This window comes from Ixodes scapularis, unplaced genomic scaffold, assembly GCF_016920785.2.
Source record: "Ixodes scapularis isolate PalLabHiFi unplaced genomic scaffold, ASM1692078v2 PGA_scaffold0__279_contigs__length_252992795, whole genome shotgun sequence".
In the NCBI taxonomy this organism is placed as follows: domain Eukaryota; kingdom Metazoa; phylum Arthropoda; class Arachnida; order Ixodida; family Ixodidae; genus Ixodes; species Ixodes scapularis.
Genome location: NW_024609835.1, coordinates 212,882,415 through 212,904,998, shown reverse-complemented (window position 1 = coordinate 212,904,998; position 22,584 = coordinate 212,882,415). Strand labels below are relative to the sequence as shown.

At 43.6% G+C, this 22,584-nt stretch overlaps 1 protein-coding gene across 1 annotated transcript in view; it reads left to right on the top strand.

Annotated features, from left to right (window-relative positions):
* Positions 1–9,762: 9,762 nt before the first annotated feature.
* LOC121047176 (cell adhesion molecule 2-like) overlaps positions 9,763–22,584 on the top strand; it is a 535,225-nt gene continuing 522,403 nt past the window's right edge. The window contains exon 1 of the mRNA XM_040502222.2: positions 9,763–9,881. Within this exon, the coding sequence (XP_040358156.1) occupies positions 9,773–9,881 (109 nt within the window). The 5' untranslated portion in view covers positions 9,763–9,772. The remainder of the gene's footprint in view (positions 9,882–22,584) is intronic.

Sequence of the window (22,584 nt, the reverse complement as noted above, 5' to 3'; positions counted from 1 at the left end):
TACGCAATGCTATTCTACGCTAAGGCGCTTGGTTCTGCTGTTCATTCCTTTAATACATTTGAGTACATGCCAAGACCTGCATCGGACAGCATGGCCAGGCTACTTGCAGGTGAGAAGCGCTGTGGTCCGTGTAATCAAAGATGTGTGGGGTTTCTCCCAAAACGTGTTGACAATACCGGAGAATAAAAATGTGTTCTCGAAGGTTCGAAGGCAGGTAGTACATTACAGAACTAAGATTTTACTTCTGTCTTATACAGGTACAAATTAGAAGCCAAACAGTGTAGAGTCTTGCAACTCTGACTTGGCGTTGTCTCCAATAAACTTGATAAAATTATTACCACTGACGCCTACAGTCAAAATTTATAATAAATTATACCTTTGTTGATGTCTTTCGGCGTGATTCCACTTTTGGTGGCGGTGCACCCTATTAAAAAAGTAAAAAAAAAACGCATATATATTTAACATTTTTTTTTTACTTTGGCATTCTGCCGTATCCTTACGAAGACACGGAATCAGGACTGCCATCTGCACTCTCCACGAATCCCTTTGTTTATGGCGGTGCCATAAAATAAAACACTTTGACGACTCTGCAATAAAAATGGTCATTTAGATTGGATAAAGCATCACCAGTCGGCACTGAATCATAGTAGAAATATTAAGATGGCGAAAAAAAAAGATACAAATATGCAATTTCAGAGGAAACTCTAAATTATATTAAATAAATCTTCTAAAGCTATTGGCTGACGGAACTAAGAAGTTTAAAAAGAATATTACTTTTAAATCACTTTCACATTCTACTCTTAACCATATTCAAAAATGCTTACCGCGTGGTTATCAATGGGCGAACTGCTTCAATATTGCTTTTAACTTGTTGCTTACAAATGAAAACATTGTTCATATTCCCACTCTACCTCCTCTTCACTGTACAATTATCAAAGTGGTAAATATTATTGAAAAACAAAAAAAGTTGTGCAGGTCTGTTGATGATATGATCACTTAAAAACACCACACAAGAGTTTTCTCGCTCTTTGACCGGAAACTTACAAAAATCGCTGGTTAGGATCAAAATCCCTAGGAAATAGAAAATAGCCCGCGTGTGTCCTATTTACAAGTTTGGGAGAAGCAGCTCAGCATTCCATTACCAGTCTATATAACTCGCCAGTATTTCATCAAAATTTATTGAGCACATAATGTACAAGAAAGTGAAAAAAAAACCTTGAATCTAACAACCTTTTTTGCACAAATTATCGCATAAATGCAGACACGGAAATCAGAACACAGACTGATACTATATTCCTAGATTTCTCTATTTCTTTCGACAGAGTGTCTCATATCCGTTTGATAAACACGCTGCGTTTTTTTAAATATTCATCCTTCTATAATAAATAGGATTCGCGAGTTCCTTACTAATTTTTCAAAACACATTTAAATAACTATCAATCAACAAGATATCAAGGCACACCAGAAGTTCCTCTGGGCAGCATACTGGGACCTTAGTAATTACTAAGTTTTATACACGACCTTCGACTCTCAGTAACAACAACCAGTCGATTTTTCGCAGATGACTTCCTCATTTATCGCGCTACAGTTTAGATAACTGTGAAAATATATGGATACATAACGACCTGTAACTGGTGTCACCCTTTGGTGCGATCAAGTGTAGATGGTCCTGAATTTAAATAAATGCAAAGCACTATCATTTTCCCACCTTTCTATTAGTCCTACTTTTATTGCAGCATTACCAGCACTACTTTCCAGAAAACGTTATGCTATAAATATACTGTTATACATATTACAAACTATTTAACGTAAAAAATACATTTTCTAAGCAAAATCAGGTACTACTGTGGCATATCACTAGCGAAATCATAAACGCGCCACCCAAATAGCAAACGATAACCCATATGAATTATTATTGTGTTCCAAACTAAAACACGCTTCATCTTTTTGCCCCCCCCCCCCCCTTGTAAAAATTACATAAGATATGCTTTGAAGAAGAGATCAACACAGGGCCCTTCAATTATATTTTGTTCCTACCATTCATCCTCAACCAGAACCTCAATGTTGCGGAAACGAGGAAACATAATGTAATTAAGCATTCGCCATAACATATCCCGGTTAACTTTACTGTAAAAAGTTTACCACCATTATCCAGCGCTTAAAATACACCTGCTTTCCACCAGTTGCATTCTTTTTTATAGATGATAAACTCATGTACTGGTGAACCCATTCCTACATCTACGACTTTAAATACCAACTCATCCATCATCAGATGATTTCGGAATAGAACGGCTTAACTGAATCCATAGGCACTCCTCAAATAGGCAATGATTTCAATTCGCTTCTAAATGACTACTTAACATCACAATAAAGTTTCTCGAATCGATAGGTAATAATTAGAAATTTTATCTTGTTGTTCGAGTTAATTATTGCAAAATTATTAACTTCTATATTTGTTATTGAACAGTGTTAGATATAGTACTACTTCTCTTGTGTTTTACCGTATTTGTATTTGTGATATGTATTTGCATTTGTTTTGAATAACGGTAGTTTTTAATCAAATTTGTTTGCTTATTTTGTGAACATGCATTTAGTATTTTGACTTCCATTAACTTTTTATACTTTTCATAGATTGTGTTGCCCATACTTTGTATAATGCCCTGTCAAGGGAACTCAAGGTACAAAATAAATAAATAAATATCTGTGACGATCGCCGGCTCCCTCAGCCTAGAATGAAAAAAATATAGGAATATGGCCTTGTGCGTTCCCAAGAAGGGAACGCACGCGGCTCTTATGGGGGCATCGAGGTTCCAAGCCCATTTATCCCTGCTTTTTTCTGCTGAATCGTTGCTCTTTTTGAAAGGTCCATTCCAATTTAATATGTAATTCAAAATCTTTCTCAACGCTCCGATGGTATAAAATCGGCGCTAGCTGGGCGCTTCGGGAGAGTCGCTTCGTCAGTGTCACATGATGCGAAGAACTTTGTTTGTTTAAGTTACAGGAAAAGGATAGAATCAATCATTTTAATACTTAATTTATTTTTAGCTTCATTTTTATTTGTGACAATATAGAATAGCGCAAGATGCCAGTTTAGCTTGGCCAGCATCCGTAACAATCTATGACGTATGCGAATAGAAAAAACTTTACACAAATATGTACTTATACCCCAGCGACGTTCTATAGAAATGTGTCCCTAGAAGGAGCTTGGGGTGTCTCTAGGAATGCCATAATTGCTAATAGCTTCCCATCATCCCCTTATTGGTTCCCTATAAACAATTAGCCAACAGACATCGTACAGATATTTTAGGTCTACTGACCTGCTAAGGACGTCCTATGAAAACCCTAGGCCTATGGTGGTTCTAATACCAGACGAAGTCCTGTAGTAAGTAGGTTAACCGCAGTGTGTAACTAGAAACGTAATATTGTGTCTGTAACCAATATTTGAGGAGGTTCAGTAGAAGATTGTAACAAATATATCAGGATGGTTGTCGAAGGCTAATGTGAAGACCATACAGCACGCTTCTGCTAAAACAGACACAAGAGATTCCTTTTAAATATAGAAGTTTATTACACAAAGCATATTCTGTAGAGAAGTACAAACGTGCAAGCGATTTGTGAGACGTGAAAAAAATACTACTAAGCTGTTGTACAACTGAGAAGTTTGCAAAGCGAACAGAAACCGGGTAATTCTACAGGTAATATGGAAGAGCGCAAGTAGAAGAACGGTCAATCGCCACCAAGAAGTAGGTTGCAGTGTACTTACGAGACAATTTACGAAATTCAAATATATATTCAGATATATGTCGACGTGGGCACTCCACTGCAACCACACGAAAACAAAAAGGAAGGGCTCCGTGGAGGTACAACACAATGTGGCTCCCGCTGTTATTTGGCGAACCGAACACTAAACGCATCGGAAGAAATTCTCTGGATTCACTGAAGAAATTGCGTGTTGCTCAAATACGCGTAGGACTTTCCGGACCCTAACAGTTTGGTACACGTTTACTGCATATTAACGCCAGCCTCAAAGGCCGTAGCACGCACGAAACTAGGTCAGCAAGCGGGCATTCCAGGATTGGAAACCGCTACCGCCTCATCAGACAATCTTTTCCCACGTCATCACACTCCTGCAGTTACCGGAGCGAAGAGAGAGGAGTCAAGCGATAAAAATCAGACGCTTGATTGTTCTGTCGAGCGCGTACCTTCTATGACGCTTTCAGCTTTGCAAGAAATAGAGAGAGAGGGAGAGAAGTAGGAAAGCTCTTTCAAGGACAGAACAGGGGTCCACTAACAAAAGGCCACACGTCAAAGGTATACTTCAACGAAATTTGAAATATTCCCGTCGTGTTCAAAAATAAGTTGAATATGATCTATAATATCCGTAAATGACAATCGCATGTTAGCATTTTGTGCGTGGTGGCTGTATTTTTCGTTATGAACGGCCCACTGTGGCAAGCGCTCGGAGAAGGCCCAGTGGAAACCACGTGACATCCAACGCAATCGTGAGGTAGGCCGTCTCAGGATGAGCAAAACTACGGCGAGGCTGAGGTCGAGAGGATGGCCTAATCGTTCCAGCCACCGAAGCGGGTGCTTTTTTACGAATTTTGAGTGACGGGTTAACCTTCTGTAATCTTGTAGGGGGACAATAGCGACTTCTGCGACACACAAAAGGCATTCTCGGGAAGAGGGGAGTTCCACCTGCCCCTCTTTTCTCGTCGTGGCCGGAGGCGAGACAACCTCCGTCACTAGCTGTCAAGGTTCCTAGACGGGCATTACAAGCGAGGCGTTAGCGACATCTACCAGGTGCTCTTTGCTAATCGTTTAATTCGTTTCAAAATTCCTTTTCGTGACTTTTTTAACAAGATATTGGTATGTTCGACGTGATACTGCTCCTTTGAACACATATAGACCAAAAAATGAGCGCCGAAATTTCGTTGTAGTATCCCTTTAAAGGGCAACTCCGCTTCATTTTTGATAGTTAGAAAACTATGTAGCCCTTTTGAGTATCATATAGGAAGATCCCATGTGAAATATTAAGATCTAATTCCGTCTATATATTTAATAAATTGGCCAGCAAACTTTCGAATGAGCCAAGTCGCCGAAATCTGCCAAATCTAGCCTGCTACGTGAGGCGCAATCGTCAGCGTAGTCAATGTGACGGAGTTTGAGCGGCCAACATCGAGCCACTACGTCAGAGGCATGACTACGTCATCCTCACGTTTTGTTTGTTTTTACTTCTCAGAGCAAAATTGAACGATGACGTCATGAGTTTCTCCTCCCGGTGTTGCTGAACGGCGTCCACGTGACCACCGTAACGCGGATGCGCTAGTTTGCGCCGCCCTGCGCGCTTATCGGTCTGTTTCTCCGCTCCCCCTCTCTTTCGTCTTCTCCCCTCCCCCTCTCCCCCGGGGCCATCACCGTCCACGTCATGCGGAGCGACCTGCCCGCGTCGCGTGTCCTGTCCCTCGCCCCCACGAACGTCACAAGACCACGTGGTTCGACGAGACGTGGCCATGACTCTGACGATACGAGACCGATGTTGCCTGACGCAACCGAAGTTTCGGTTTCGGTATCAGCTGATGTTTAAGTTAAGATTACAGAAGTAATATTCCACAGTTCGCGAATCCGAAAACGTAGAGCTGTTTAGTAGTGCTTTGTGAAATGGAATCCCATGTAAGCCTAAATTTTTCGGAATTGAGCGGAGTTGCCCTTTAAGGAGCAGATTAGCAATCAACAACACAAAAGGATTCGTCACTTGTATCCTCTCGCAATGTCTTCCCAGAGTTGATAGTGCAGTGGATGATGTGTCCGTGGTTTACAAAGCAGTGGTCTTCGAGCAGGTCCCGTGCTAGCTGCCTTGCCACCAGCTTGAAGATTGCAGTCACGTGATACTAACCGGAGACACGATTGGCCTAAAAACACGCATAGCGTTTACTTTGCTGCGAATACTAAGGCAGCAGGACAGCTGCACGACGGCTTATTTTTGGAGTTCCGAAGAAAGTGTTCAGCCCAACACTAAACCAAAAGACGCTTGATGATCTGAGGTTTTACGCCCTATAACTCACACCATAAATTACAATGCAGAATTAACTGCAACGTTTTTTTTTTCCCCAGAATGTCGACAAATACACGTGTATACTTAATCTAAATATACTGGGTGTCTCTCTTTATTCTTACACATTTGTTTAAAAAAAACCGTGAAAGCTACACTAATGCGGTTTGTGCAGGTGGGTTATATGGCCAGGCGGACATCATGTCGGTGGCTAATCTTTGCGATAAGTCGGCTAATTAATTAAAATTCGTTAATTAACTTTTTAATTAGTGGAAATAAATATATGGCTTCAGTCAGAAACTTGTAGAGGATCATCGAAAACCACTAAATCAAATATTTTGGAAGGATATAACGCCGGGGAAGCATTTTACGGCGTTCTGTAAATGCGTTCCCTTTGAACGCGTTTCTAGATTTCGGTTTCTTATCGGAGCGCATCACCGCGCCCCCGGTCCTGCTCCCCAGTGGCTGAGACGCGCAACACACGTGCGCCCTACTACCCTCCGTTCTACGAGGGAGGCGAGGAGGTGGCTTCACGGCGCGACCACCGGGGAGCGGGATCGCGGGCGCGTAGATGCACTCCGATAAGAAACCGAAATCTAGAAACGCGTCCAAATGAAGGGTTTATACAGAACGCCGTAAAATGCTGCCCCAGCGTTATATCCTCCTAAAAATAGTTGATTTAGGGGCTTTCGATGATGTTCAGCAAGTTTCTAATTAAAACCATATGTTTATTTTCAGTAATTGAAAAATTAATTAACGAATTTTAATTCATTAGCCGACTCATCGCAAAGGTTAGCCGCCCACATAATGTCCGCCTGGCCCACCTGCACAAACCGCTTTAGTGCAGCTTTCATGGTTTTTTTTTTACCAAATGTGTAAGAATAAGAAAAAACACCCTGTATATTAAGCAATAAATTAAAAGGCACTTAAATTCATGCTAAGTTTTTTTTGTAATATTTGATTCTTTACGACAGTTGTAGTTACATAATTGAAGGAATGGTACAGTTTTTGTTATCTGTACACGGTTTTGGCGAACAAAACAATGTTTAGCGAGCTCCGAAATTTACGGCGTTGTTTACTTTTTTTATATATATATATCACCGTCAACAATAAACAGCCTCTGCTCACCACAGTGGCAACACATGGTGGGTCTGTGGACCCGAAGTGCTAAAATAAAATCTAATGTCTCAGAATACAATAATACAAAATACTGCAACAGCGCTAGTTGATTTCTGCCATTCGCTGAATAGAGAGGTCCGTAGGGCGGCGCGAATGTATCGAATCAGTAACGATTTTTTTGTCGAATATGCGCAAGCAAAACTTGTTTAGGAACAAAAAAACAGATATGTGTCTCCTTTGACGAAATTTCTCCTGTTCGTGTTTAACTAGCAATCATCCGTCGAACCTACAGTTCGACATTCTTGTACTATTTACCTTCTTGACGAAACATAATTTACAGTGGTTAAATGCGCCGGTGGGCTTGGTTAGTAAAAGAGGTGCCAAACAATGCTGGTATAATTATGCATTACAATGGCGAAATTGGATGCCGGCGTAGGCACCTTTGCAGTTTCTATATGTACAAACGCAGCCTTACATCTCCGAGATATTTATCTAGCTCGCACGCATCCAGTGACTTAATTTCACAGGATATAAAGAAAGTAGGATATCAATAGACTCGCGCAGATCTAGAATGTTCATTGACTCGCCCAATTCGAGGATATGTATAGGCTCTCACTGTTCTAACTTGCCCGTAGGTGGGCATTAGAAAGGAATGAGAAACGCTTCAGATATTAGGAGGTCTATCGAACGTTGACGCGTGATGCTATGCAGGCCCTAGTCACCGTGGACGGCAGTTTAAGAGTAACAAAAGAAAAATTCAACTCTCCATAAAAATCCGTACTTCAGATGAAATTTCATAGGGGTAATCATATAGAAATCGCCAATCCATGGAACGTCAAGATGTATTTCTATAATTGAAAGCATGGCCTAGGAGCGTAAGGATTGAGAATTCCTTACCATAGTTTTTTTAGGTTGTAGATGTCGAGTTATTTTTGCGAGCTAAAGGCCGAGATTCAGTGACTAAAATGGAGGAAACGTATATGCATTCTTAACAGTCACTGACCCATTTCAATTCCCTATTTACTAATTATAAAGTTAACATTAATTTATTCGCACATGATTCGTTTGCTTTGAGATAAAGTATGCATATAGACTGTATTGTAAACAGTGATAATGGAACCTGATTAATTAAAGCATACGTAAATAACTGTACCAATGAGATAATTTTAAAGTGTGCTACACGCATCCATATCTAATCTTCTTTACTACAACGTTCCTAACTCTCGGGCTCCTAATGTACAAAGAAACTCCTCCATTAGTTTCCGAATGATTCAATCTGACAAGCGTCGTTAAAACTTGAGAAAACTAAGACTGTTCCACTTTGGCGACCCTCATTAGCTAGAGCGAAACGTAATTGAACCTGAGAAAATGAAAATAAATCAGACCGATTATGGAATCTTTTTTTAGAATTACTTTCTCCCAAGAGATTGGACGCTATGGACACCACTTTATCTGCCCGATCGCCATCGAAAAAGGCGAATGAATATTCGCCTAAAATTCCTAAAATCAGGACTGGGTGGTAAGAAGCGACCGCTCCGAACCCAATATAAAACTAAATGCAGCAAGTGGAATTTATGATTATGTAAATGCTTAACGGGCGTTGAGTGAACGGAGCAACAAAGCTTAAAACGAGCAAATTGAAGACGCCTTTGGCGCCGCCGCCAGTCTAGGCGACGCCATCTTAACATTATTCTGGAAGAGAACGCGCAGAACTAACGCTAATGCACAATCTCCTTCCAGAGCTTCCCTCCCCTTCGATGCATCGATGTCCCTTTTTCCGCGGCGACCCTATTTTCCCCATTTTATCGTTCTTCCTTCCCGGAAGAGTATTCTTAATTCGAACCCACCCATTCCCCCAAAAGAGAAGCGGGCGCCACGATCATTTTCACTTGATAATCAATTCATGCGACCCTTATTAAGAACTTCCCTGCCATCTGTCGTTTCCCGCCATCCGAAAAAAAAAAACAAAAAAAAAACTAATGACCGTAACCTCTAACAATGCGAGCGCAACACACATTGGGCAGGCTTTCCACCACTACTATTTATGCTCGAATTACCGTATCCGGCGACATACGGACACACACTCCCGCACGCATCGAGACGTTGGGAAGGTTTTGCGCGCACGCACGCACGCACACGTGCGCGCACACGCAGGAATCGAGAGCACCGCCCGCGCGCTGTCCCCGCGCGCGCTCTCCGAAAACGGCCAACTGATCGGCGGATACTTACGTTGATCACTGGACCCCGTCATTGCTGCTTGAGGGTCGCTTAAGAAGTCCGCCGCCGCCGAGGTTTGCTCTGGCCAGAAACTGCGTCCCACCATTGGCGATTAGCGCGGGATAGCTATCGAAAGAACGGCGGACGCTCCCATGCACGCGCGCTCCCAGAAGGCGGAAAGAGGGACCGCAACGACGGTGGCGGCACCAGGGCGGAGCAGTTCTTTGTCTTGGGACTTGGTCTCGCTCCTCTTCTTCATGTCCCCCTCGTCGCCGCTTTTTTGGGTTTCATTTGCGTGTTGAGGTGGCGGTGTCCCACTCGGGTCCAGACTTCGGTCCGGTGCGGAAGGCCCTCCCCTCGTCCGCGGTCGTCAGCCCAGCGCCCATGGTACTCAGCTACCGAAGCTTGTGCCTGCTCCTCCTGCGGCTCGGCTTCGGCGGTGTCAGCTCGTCGTGTTCCGCTCTCGGATATCATCCGCTCCAGAGCCAAATGGGTGAGTAAACAGCCGCTGAGACTCTATTTGCTCTCAGACTTTGAGCATACGTTTCTGGGAGGAACCGCCGCGTGTTCCGGGCCAAGCCTAATGCCTCTTCGGGGGTCTGTGATAAATGGACCCGCTCGACACTTGTCACCGTTGATGCGCGACCGCATCGATCGTGCAATGGAAAAGTCGTCCCTGTACAAGGCGAAGATAGATTCGGTAGCTGGGTGAACTAATTTTTGACTACCACTTTAGTCTGGAGTGGTGCGCGTTTCTTCTTTTTAGTTTTTGCTGCCACATGTATATGGCAGCTGTGGGAACCTGTTCTTGCTTTCCTCCAATGGCTTAGCAATTTAAGTTCTTCGCTTTATTTTTTTTAATTTTTTTTTGCAATCTAATTACTCTATGTCGCCACTAGAGACGGTTACAATGTTCCTGGACTAAAGCGACGGAAAGAAAGGCGACAGTGTTTTTTCGTGGAATGAAAGGTGGGCAGAAAGCTTAAACATGTTTTGCAATTCAGTAGCGAGGCAAAATAAGATGTGCGCTTAAAGTTACCACTAAAGTCATTTTAGAAATACGTGTTTTTGTGGGGAGTTAAGATACATCTATATATTTGAAACACCGATAGTTTCTTTTTTTTTATTTATGTAAATGTTGTTCCAGCGCGGTCGTAAAAAAAATATGTGTAGTTAACGGGGGTAATATTCTCAGTCACCTCTCGTAATATAGAATGTAGCATTAAAAGTGCACTTATTTATTTAAAACTATCAATATTTAAGTCTTCAGCACAAGACGATAGTTCAAAGAAAACTATCTGTTAAATGGTCTTAACAGTCTCAATCGCGGGTTGTACCCTCGTTTTTGTTAACAGTTTTAATTAGGTAGTTTTTGCCCTTCACACACTCGTTTTGATCTTTCTTAATTATTCGTAACGGGCTGTCGATATGTTGTAGTTTGTGGATTTGTAATGGTAATTAGTATGACGTAACACTGACATATCGCTGAAAAAGCACTAGTTGATTATAAAAGAAATGAAACAAAAGTATAGGCACACAAGTATACGCAAAAAACGATTGGGATCGCAATGTTACATAGAGCAATGTAACATCGAGGAAAAGGCGTGGAGGCCACAGGTTGAATGTCGAGGCCACTTGCCGTTGATCGGTGGTGTCCAGATGTGGAGCTGAAGTAATTTTAAGAAATGCTTTGGTATTTAGGGATTTTCGGGTTCATCGTATCCTCCAGCGTCAGGGTTTTACACTAGAGGAATCCTTTAAACTCTCGGTCATGGTGAGCATCAAGTGTGACGGCATTCTCAAGTCCTAGCGCCTATATGATAAATGTAATCATATACGGGTCAACGAAAAGACCTGTCAAAAAGCAAGCAAGTGGGTTGATTCTTTTAGAACCTGGTCGCTACAACGAAGATCCAACGTCTTTCTTCTGACTAGCCCGGTCTAGTATCCCGCGCCGGTATTTCTGTTTCCGCATTTTTCACAGGCTTTTTTTTTTCTCCCCTTTATGATCGGCCATGAAATGGTATACCTCTCAACTGAGTTAAAAAAAGAAAACTAGAGCAATTGTTTTTTTTTGTTTACAATCATAACGCAAGTACCTTTAACAGAGCGCGTAGATCTGTCGATCTGAAAATGCTCCGAAAAATATGGTACCGAGTAGGAAGTATCTGAAACTAAAACGCCACCTATGGAAATAAAATGACATTTATAACAAAATTGTCACGTCTATTTTAATCAAATTAAACAAAGGTGGAATTGACCAACGCTTTCTCTTGTGTTACTGGGTGCAATTAACGTTTCTTATTTTAAAACAATGTACGCTTTTTCCCTTCCCAGACAATTAAAGTCAAGTGCTAAAACAATTTATATCTGTTTTAATTGTTTCCTAGTTATTTGTTTTTTAAATTGCGATCGTTAACACAACAAAAAAAAAAGTCTAGTAAGCAGCAATATATACTTTGCAATGTTGTCAAGTTTTGGCGCTATCTAGTGACTGAAGCAAAAAAACGTTGGGTATGCCTGGGAGTGGCCACTGCATTGTTCAAACGTGAGGTATTACTCTGGTGGCGCTGCTTAGCCTTCTATCTGTAGCAAGAAATACTGGGAAGGTTAGGAAGCCGTGATAGCATAACGTGCCAGAACGGCGGAAGCTACGGCCCTGTTGCGCCGATCGGAACGTGACTAGGTATCCCCTGAGTGAGCTTTTACTGCCTCGAAATATCATGCTTTTTGCTGCGTCAAGCTGAAATATGCAGGGTGTTTTAGAGAAATAAGGCCAGATCTCTCCCGCGAAAACTACTCATTGCAACGAAAACAGGCTTGTGCCGTTTTGGTCCAGTGCTAGGGGCCCAGCTAGAAAAATTATGAAGTCCGGGATAACTTACTTGATAATTATTTTTGCGTAATTAACTTTTTAATATTGTGTTTAAGCGCACAGTTCCAATTAGAAAATTGCTCAGCACCGTCGAAAAACACTAAATCAACAAACTGCAGAACGATAGAAGGCACGCGAAGCATTTTACGGCTTTCTGAAAAACGGCACAAATTCGAAGGGTTTTTAAGTTTCGCTTTGCTATCGGAGCGCCTCTCGGCCTCGGCGGCACCGCGCCCCGAGGAGAGATAGTGCAACTAGCCTCTGCTGCGTCGCGCGATGACAGCGCAGCAGAGGTTGGTTGCACTCTTTTTCCACGGGGCGCGGTGCCGCAGGGGCCGAGAGGCGCTCTGATAGCAAAGCGAAACTTAAAAACCCTTCGAATTGGTGCGGTTTTTCAGAAAGCCGTAAAATGCTTCGCGTGCCTTCTATAGTTATGCAGTTTGTTGATTTATTGTTTTTCGACGATGCTGAGCAATTTTCTAATTGAAACCATGCGCTTAAACACACCATTAAACAGGTCTATATCCAAAAGTAATTAACAACTTAATTATCGGCGAATTTAATATTTCTCCTAAATGGGCCCCTGCCCAGGGCCAATACGACACACGCCTTTTTTCATTGTGATTAGTAGTTTTCGCAGCAGCAATCTGGCTTGAGTTCTCTGAAACACCCTATATATGCGTTGCTCTCGCAAACGGGGCTCATGACGAAGCCGTCGACACGCAATGTGGGACCTATCGTTCACCCTTTGCCAGTTTACAAGGAGAAAGTGTAAAACCGTTGGTTTTCCCTTGGCTGGCCCCGTTGGGGCCAGCAAAGGGAGAGCCAACGGTTTTACCAACAGGTGGCTGTTCATTGAACTGCTTTTACTTTCAATTCACAATTGAAGCACCCCATTTAAATTTAATTCCTGCTGGATGTTTTGCTCTAACTTCGAGGATGTTGGAATATTTCACGGGTAGACGTAGTGCGTGTGAACTCACCAGTGAAACTTTTATAATTGCACTTAGCTGTTTCATGCCATTTAAACAAAAATAAGTAATATGCAAATATTTATCGGGCATTTATGCATTGTTAAAACACAAAATGACCCAGGAACGGCCCTAGTACCGGGATCAAATAACGTGTAACCATTTAAAAAAATAAGAAGTATTATTGTAACCTAAAGCACAAATGGCATTATGACGATGAGTTGTTGATATAAGGGACTTTGCTTAGAACCAGATAGACAAGAAATCAAAGCGGAACGCAAGTTCGTCTGCTTCTTCTGCAGGGGTTTTGTTGACGTCAGAATGCCAAGCTCTGATGGGCTGTGATCGAAGGATAAATGGTAGACCTCAAATCAAGCTGCCTTGATGTCTACCCACTAACCACTGCCCACTGATTGACATCTACCCACTGATTCACATCCGTAAATCAGAGACTGTCAGAGATCGGCGTTCTGACGACACCAGAAGTCCTGTAAAAGAAACAGACGAAATTGCGCTCCGGATTGGCCCATTTTAGGAAGACTTGAATTTCTCTTCACTGGTGAAAGCATGGCACACTGTAGTTTGTAAAGAGGGTTTCCTCCTGTTATTTATATACAACGTTATATTTATTTCACGTTATGTAACAAACCGGCAACGTTCCAGTTAACTGAATAGTACATATCTCACGAGCATTCACCTTTGCGTTAGGTTATCCTGCACTGCGTGAAACATGTTAGTATTAACCCAATTATATCGTACCTTACTTTGCGGATTACAGGGTGTTTCTATTGCGAATAGCTTTTACGTAGATTCGTGAAGGCAAAATATTAGTCTAATAACTGACATTTTAAATTTTCTTTGTTTCAGCGTAGCAAAGCTCAATAACAGTTAAGGTATGTCAAGTAAACAAAATATTTTCTCAAACGTTCCACTCATAAGTTTGAAAAGCAATCTAGTTAGTGATGCCGTAAATGGAAAATAGACGTGTGGCGGCATGTACCATATATGGTCACAGCGGCGAGCCAGGCTCAAACACCAGGCCATGTAACGGCAGGTGCGACTAATGCTGGGCTGCACGTGCGAATAAAGAATATAACTGTTTTTTAAGCGATCAAAATAGCCGCTTGTCACTGAATCGCGCTCGGACATTTCAGCCCCGACATACGTCGGTGTTGGAGATCATGGGCACAGTCCGGAATAAAACGTCTCTAGAAGTTGAGGAGGTTAAGGAACAAGTGAAACTTCCGCAGTTACGTAGGTTGAGCTAAATCACTCACCGCAAAAACCTTGTCAGCGCCGGCAGTGACATGATGACCGAGAAAGTCGAATATTGTCAGAGCACCTCTGTAATTTGATGATTAGGCCGAAGGACTGAAGGCGGTCAAAAACAAGTCGAAGATGTTGATATTAACCATTTCGTCGTTTACCCTGAGACTGGTTTTTTTTTTTGAAGAGCAGAAGTAACAGAAAAAATAGACATGTCTCAATGAGACCTGTCTGTTTTTTCTGTTACTTCTGCTCTTAAAAAAAAAAAAAACACAGTGTCAGGGTAAAAGACGAAATGGGTGACTTCCACCAGCTAGCCTGTACTTTGACTCTTTTCATTTTGATATTGTTCGCCCATGGGAGTGCTCGCGATGAGCGGGTCGTCGAGGCGAACAGGAAGTACAGGCCCCGCGTCACTTTGTTTATAAAACGATGAATCGTGTAGAAATATCAAATCTCTTATTGTTGCTTTAAATCCGTTGTCTTACATCCAACTTAAGTGGTTGGCGCACATACGCACAAATCGAGTGTAATCGAAACAATGAGTTCTTCTGCAAAAAAAAAACAGTATATCTTATAATTTGTTTTTGGTACCAAACTTGGCTTGGAGGTGGTGAGTAAAAGGAACCAAATCGCAGCCGAGGGAGACATCAGCTGTTTGGCATTGTTTATCAATCTAATCTTGGACTGGTTAAAGAATGGGTACATTTTTTTTTTTTTTTAATTCTGCAGGAGGAAGCGGGAGGAGAAAGTAAATATAGTCCCATTCAGAAAACGGTGTTGGGCGAATATTGAAAGAGCACTAACAAAAAAGGTCCAATGATGGTCGACTTTAACCGATTTGCTTCTAACACTGTCCACGCAATTATATAAAATCGTCAGTGATCGCCCTGCTTATCAACCGACCAATCAATATTGGAAGTCTACTGGCATAAAATTGGGCAACTTTTGCCGGTCAGTTCGATTGCCTTGGAAATATTGGAGGAACACTGTCATACAATCGGAAATATTGCGCTGTCATTTACGTTGGCTTGCAAATATGAAATAAACACTGGCATAAAATGGTGAGTGCTGGCTTGTCAGTTCTATTGGCTTGCGAATATTCGATGAACATGGGCATAAAATGGGCGATCTTAGCCTGACAGTGTCCTTGTCTTGGGAATATTGGATGGGTACTGGCATAAAATGTTAATGTTGGCATTTGAGTATACTTGGCTTGCTAACATTGAAGAGACTCTAAAATAAAAGGGCCAAAGTTTACCTGTCAATAGCATCGGCCTTCCAATGATTAATGGGGACTGGCCTAAAATGAATACTGTTGGCTTGTCTGAACCATTATCTTACCAACGTTGGATAAACACAAGCTTATAATGGTCAATATATGCTTGTTAGTACCACCGGCTCATCGACATTGCAAGAACAAAGAGGAATATAAGGGTCAATGTTAGTGTTAAAACACATTTTGTTTTAATACTGGAATCATGTTGGAGTAAGCTAGTTTAGGCGTGTTATTGTTGCCGCGACAAGGTTGAAGTTGCTTGAGGACTTTTTAATTTTATTTGATTTCGTCAGCGCGCGATTCAGGTCTTTTTTTCTTCAAAGCAAGAAAAAAAATATACTGACAAATCCTGGCAGATCACAGCGAGAAGCGGCCGCCGAAATGGAAAAGGAGGAGCGGCAGACAACTGATGAGAGGAGAGCTACGTGACTGGCGCCCGGCTGTGGCGAGACGCCGAAACACAAACAAGTTTGCTTCGGGTCCTCGCCGCTGCAAATGCTGTGCGCTGACGTCTCGGTTACTTGAATTTTGGCACAAATCACTACCTAGAGAACAGGAAAGAATACTCCGTGCGCTACAAGTTAATACTTTCCCCAACCCCACAAGAAACCACCTCCTAGCCCCCACTGACTTTTCTTCGCAATGCCGCTTCTGCGGAGAACCCGGGTCCCTCCGACATATGGTAGGAGGCTGCTCCCAAACATCACTACATCCCCCCATCCTCTTCCCCACCACCGAGCTTTGGGAGAGAGCCTTGGCCAGCTCCGACCTCGACGATTAGCTACGACTGGTCGCGAGGCCCAAGACGCGGCCCGAGCTCAAGGCATCCTGGACTAAGGACGCCTCCCGAAGCTTCTTTTGATCAATAAAGATGTTTATTCTCTCTCTCCTTGAATTTTGGCTCTTTGATGCTCTGTACTACCAGATCCTCGGGCTCCAAATCTGCGACCGGGCGGTCTATGGCCCCGTTGTCGAACTGCCAGGCTTTGTGCGTATAGAGAAGGCTACGTTCAGGGATTCACTAATGACGGCGTCATGGGCAGGCACATCTTTCTAGGCGGTATTGACCATGTTATCACGGTAGATGCGGGTTGAGTGAATGTGAGAGTGTGTCATTCGTTCAACGCAGAACGCTGAAGCTGACGATGTTTGCCATATATGTCAGTTTAGGGAAGTAAAAATAAACACCATTTGCGCTCATAAAAGGGTCATGAAACGATATCGGGATAAAATATTCACGACTTTTCAGAGGTGTGCTGGTCCTATTGTGGCTCAAGTATACTCGCACAGGCCATATTTGATCAGACGCTCCTTTGTCGAGGGGAAATTGCGAGAATAAAATTAGACATTGCCTTTCAGTGCCGCCTTCGCAAAGCTTGACGACGTAATTGTGGGATCGAGACCACCCGCCTGAAGACTGTCGGGCGCTGCTCATGGATCATGAACAAGAGAAATACGCAAGCCCTCGACTCCGGCTCGTAAAAATCTTTGCCTCGGCGGGAACTCGGGTAGTGGCTCGTGTCCAACCACTGCGGTGATGAAAATAGCTGAACTCTAAAAAAGCCTGGAACTCAGCGCGTTTTCTGCTTTGCCGACCACAGCGTGTGGCTGTAATTAACGTTGGCGACATAGGGTAGGCACCAGGCCACGTGGCCGCTTGATCTAGCTTTGAGCTGAGGGGATGAACGACGCTCAAATTTCTCAAATCTATCTGCCAACTACCGCTGCTTAGAAAAATAATAAAATTAAGGCAACTTTATTAGGTTATTGACGTTAGGGAGTAATTATGAGTAGTATTTAGCGAACGGAAAATATTCATTATTTGGTCCATTTAATACCTCGCGAATTTTCGCAAACGGATCGCTGATATGTTCTTGCCCTTGACCATTATCATTTTCAAGGTTCAAATTACCCGCAACATCGCTTTTTGGGAGTGATTTTATTCTAAGAACGATTGCCAATGGCTAGAAGTTCTGCGGAACTTGGTATGCAAATTGGAGAGTTTACATAATGTCTCCAGTCGCATATTCTGCGTGAGAAAGTATACGCATATTGCATTTACGTAAATTGAGCTTTTGCGCATAAAGGGAACGTGAATCCCATTTCAAGTCAGCTTGTTCATGAAGAAATGCCCTACCCTTTTAGTGTAATGTTATTTCGCATTCACAGCTTATAGCGACGGAAGGTGAAAATACTTCGTAGAAGCCTGTTTTGAGCCGTTAGAGCAACACGTAGCAGGGCGATGAACCGAGCCCTTAATTTGCTTTCCTAGTGCGAATGAAGCAGTCGTTTTACATGGAAAATGGCGTATTCGCGCTGTACTCCATTATTGTAAGATTAGACGTCTAGACACCAGACTATCACGCGTGTTTTCGCTTCAAGGTGGCACCGTTAAGATGAGCGTGGCACAAACTTGTAGGCTTATGTTGTCAAACGGACGCTGAACTAAAACAAAAAAGACCATTTGATAAAAACCCTATTTAAGACACAATTTAACTTCTAAAAAACAAGTAAAAAAGTTTTGTTTGTGCAATATATACGACTTCAGGCATTTGTCGAGGTAGATGAGAGAGCTTTGTTATTGAAAGGCAGCCACAACTGCGACCATAAAGCGTTGAATTGTTGCCAACGCTGTGCATAGCCCGAAGGAAATTATTTTAGCTCGTACAGTCCGTCCGGCGTAACGAAGGCTGTATTCTTGCGATCTCGCTTGTAGACTTCAATCTGCCAGTAGCCGCACTTCATGTCCATTGACAAAAAATACCGTGCGGGTGCTACCGATTAAGGGTGTCGTCGATTCTGGAATGCGGGTTGGCATATGTTTTTGTCACGGCATTGAGTCGATGGTAATCGACGAAGAACAGCAGTTCTCTGTTCTTCTTTACACGGACATATGGGAACGTCCATGGCTAGATGAAGTTTGGATTATGCCGTCGTCGAGCATTTCCTGGAGCTGTTTTTCGATTACCTCCCTCCCGTTTAACGAGACCAGACGCAGCAACTGGTGAATAGGCAGTGCGTCGTCGTTAGTAACGGTGTGAAGCTTTGCTACAATCGCTTGTGGCACTCTTGATGACGTCGCGAAGTACTCGCTAAAGTCACTGAGAAGTTCAACTAGCCGTCGCCATTCTGAAGCGGACAACTTTGGGTCGACATGGAGCTGCGAACGGTGAGCGCTGTTGGACTAAGATGCGAAGGTTTCAAGGAGATTGGCGGTAATGGCGCCTGACACTTGAAGTTGCTTGACGTACCCCGAGGCAGTACCCTTAGTTACGTGCTGCGACTCCTGTCTAAACTTCGGCAGGGAAACAGTTGCACGTCCTCCTTTGAAACCCGCAATGTTTCGTGCGACGCCAATTCCCCTTTTTAGGAGCAGTTGAACGCTGCCTTCCAGGAGAGCTTCCCAGGACGTGGGTGCATCGGTCCTGATGGTTATAAGAACGCTCAATAGCGGTGGCATGCCGGTTCACGTGGTCGGTGAGGACTTGGACCACAGCTGCTGTTTATTTGTAGCCCTCCGGTGTTGGTAAAGTTTTTGAAGCGTGAACGTGCTCTCTTCTAGGTCGATGAGAGCACCGTACTCGCATAAAAAGTCAATCCCTAGGATTACGTCTCTCGCGCAGTCCTCTAGAACGATGAATTTCACCGGGCAAGGCTCGCCGTGAATCTCGATGCGAGCGGTGCACCTGCCGACTGGTGTAATGACGTACGCGCCCTCCGGTGGTATGTATTTGAGGTCCGTTCGATAGCGTTCTCACCCTCCGAAGGCGTCGAGTGAGCCTCCCACTCAAAACGGACTGGTCCGCCGTGGTGTCAAGAAGCGCCGACGCTTTGTGTTCGTCGATGAAAACACTGAGGTTGATGGGCACTTTTTGCGGAATAGTCGTCGCGATGCTTGTCTTCGCTAGAGTGGGGGCCCTCCAACGTTTTGGGAGGATGTGTCCAAAGTCGTCTTCGGCAACTCTACATCCAAGGGTTGCCGCTCCTTGTTTCTCCTACGAGGAGCGAGGGGCGACAAGCTTTCACCGCGCGGCTTAAGCATCAGCGAAGTTGAACTTCGTGGTGAGGGGTACCGGGAGCCACATCAAGGCGTATGCATCAAGCGACGGTGCGTCGGCCTAACAGCTGTCTTATGCAAGAGCGAACCGGTAAATTGAATTGATTTTACGGCGCACGGCACTTTATCTACTACGGTTGTCAACTCGAATATTCGACCTAGAATGTTTTGCGAGATAAGGAGGCCGAGGGGGACGAGGGGGCCAAGGACTCGTACAACCGCAAGCCCCTAGATGAAAAGAAGAGGCTGAGGCTGGACATGCACCTGGAGAAGTTCTTAGTTGGCGCCAACGAGCCGTTTGCTTAAATCTACGACCCGGTTCCTCTGAAGGGCTGGATCGTGCGGACGTTCCTTGTGGTGGGTGTGCTGGCCGTCTGACTGTTCCTGCCGTGGCGCCGGACGGTGCGGAGCTACTTGCGCTACCTAAACATCGCCACAGCCTTCCTGCTGGGCATCCTCATCTCCCTTGCCCTCTTACGGAACGTCGTGTTTGTGGTGATCTGGACAGTCACTATGGGACGGCACTACTTGTGACTGCTGCCTAACCTGAGTCAATGCCGCGTGCAAGATAGAGAATATAGCTTCTCTGTTCATCTAAATGATTCGCATATACTCTTAGCCCGCACTTATACCAGCATGTTACGAGTGACAGAGGATGACGCAGGCGAAAATAGAATGAACTAAAGAGTTAATGCCGGCGAACTTGCGAAAGAAACGATAAAAAGAACAACAGACGCCGAGAAAGCCGCAGCGAGCGTCGACTGCGGCAGCAGAAATCGACGGTGCGTCGCCGTAACAGCTGGCTATCTCGAGAAAGAACCAGTGAAATTAATCGGCAATACCGCACGCGGCTATTTATCCACTATGCTCGTCATCTGAAGTATTCGACCTAGAATTTTCGGGAAAAAGGTAGGGCGAGACTGACTAGGTGTCATTCTCGCCTCCTTATCTTGTAAGCTCGGGGTAAGAATATACGTGAATCTTTTAGATGAACGGAGAAGCTATCTTCTCGATAATGCACGCGGCACTCTCAGCAGTGTGATATTAGGCGTCCGCAGTGATATTACGAACACGTATTCGACAATTGAGGTATTGTGAGTAACGGGAAAAAGATGCATTGCAAAATATATCCCAAAAATACTATTTTCACTAACATTGACCATGAAGAGTCTCCTATATATTTAGCCTAACGATATTTCAAGTTCACGGTAGAGTGCGATGGCACGTCAAAATACTTCGGAGAAGCGTGCTTCGAGCCGTTAGAGCAACACGTGCCAGAGCGAGGAACAGAGCGGTCGATCTGCGTTACCAGTTCAAATTGAACAATCTGTGGAAAGTAAAATTCTCGCCTTCGTACGGCGCTTTCTAACTTCAATAGTAGACGTATTAACGCAAGATGTATCACATGTATTTTTGCAATAAGACTGGATTGTTGCGAGCATCACGGCAAAGCATTTGTAGGCTTTATATTCTTAGGAGAAATATGTTTTTCTAATCTCATCACGCTGACGAAATGACCTTTGTTATTGATGTGCGGACGCACGACAGCTTCAGTATTTTGGAAGTGTGCTATTTTCAACAACCGGTGTGTGAATCAAACCTTTTTAATGACAAGGTGTTCAAACTTTGTCCAACTTCTCCGCCGGACCGCTTGGTGCGTGTCTAATGTGTTTCCAATCAAAGTTTGACTGATTAAACGCGAGCCTCAGCGAACGTTAACCTGCCGTTAGGCACATCAGCATAACTGAGAGGTAAACGCTTAGGGCTCCCGACCTGTCTGGTTTTGCTCAATACAGATATGGATACATGCTAAGGATTTTTTTCTCAAAAGTGTGTTTGCGACGCCACGCCTCAAATACAAAAATGTTACCTTTGTGGTGGAAGGGACAAAAGGTGTATTAAAATACTTCAACCAGGTGCCGTACCCCATACAAGTTTCAGAGCAGCGCAGCACTTGCACGGCACACACAATATATATTCATATGAAACGTAAAAACAAAACGAAAAACCAAGAAAGATGTACATTTCTAACACAATGAAATTACTACTAGCATTTCTTAACGCAATATTTCATCTATGCTCGAAAATGTAATTACTTCTTCCTTTCTAAATGTATATGTATGTGCAGATATTTATTTTGTTGCTATATCAGGAATATGTAGACACATAATGAAATTTGAGCGCATGTGGAATAATATTGGTAATATTTTGCAGCTATTCCTAGAATGTCCTAATAGTCACCACTGTCAGGCACATCCTGGATAATATTTAACAGCTACACTAGATTATACCAATGTTTACCAATATTTGGCACATTTTTAATAATATTGGTAATATTGTGGAGCAATGTCAAGAGTGTCATCATAACCAATATTGGGCACACACTGGATAATATCGGAGAGCTATATCAAGAATATCCCAATATCTGCCAATATGCGGCATACACTGGCTTATATATGCCAAATGGGGGGGATCGGTGGCCGAGTGGTCTAGCGCACACCAGCTCGGAGCACGTGGAGCGAAAGCTCGCGCTGCAGAACCCAGGGATCTTGGGTTCGAGCCCCACCCATGCCCGTTTCGATCTGGATGAGCATCGTACCGGCGTGCGGTCGTGTATCACTACTGCGTGATGCACGTTAAAGACCCCAGGCTAGCGGTTCTACCGCACTGGCTAAATTGCTCATCTACAGCTGGGAGACTCGTCGCCCCTGTGAGGCAGACCAAGTTCTAGGCTGTATAAACATACAC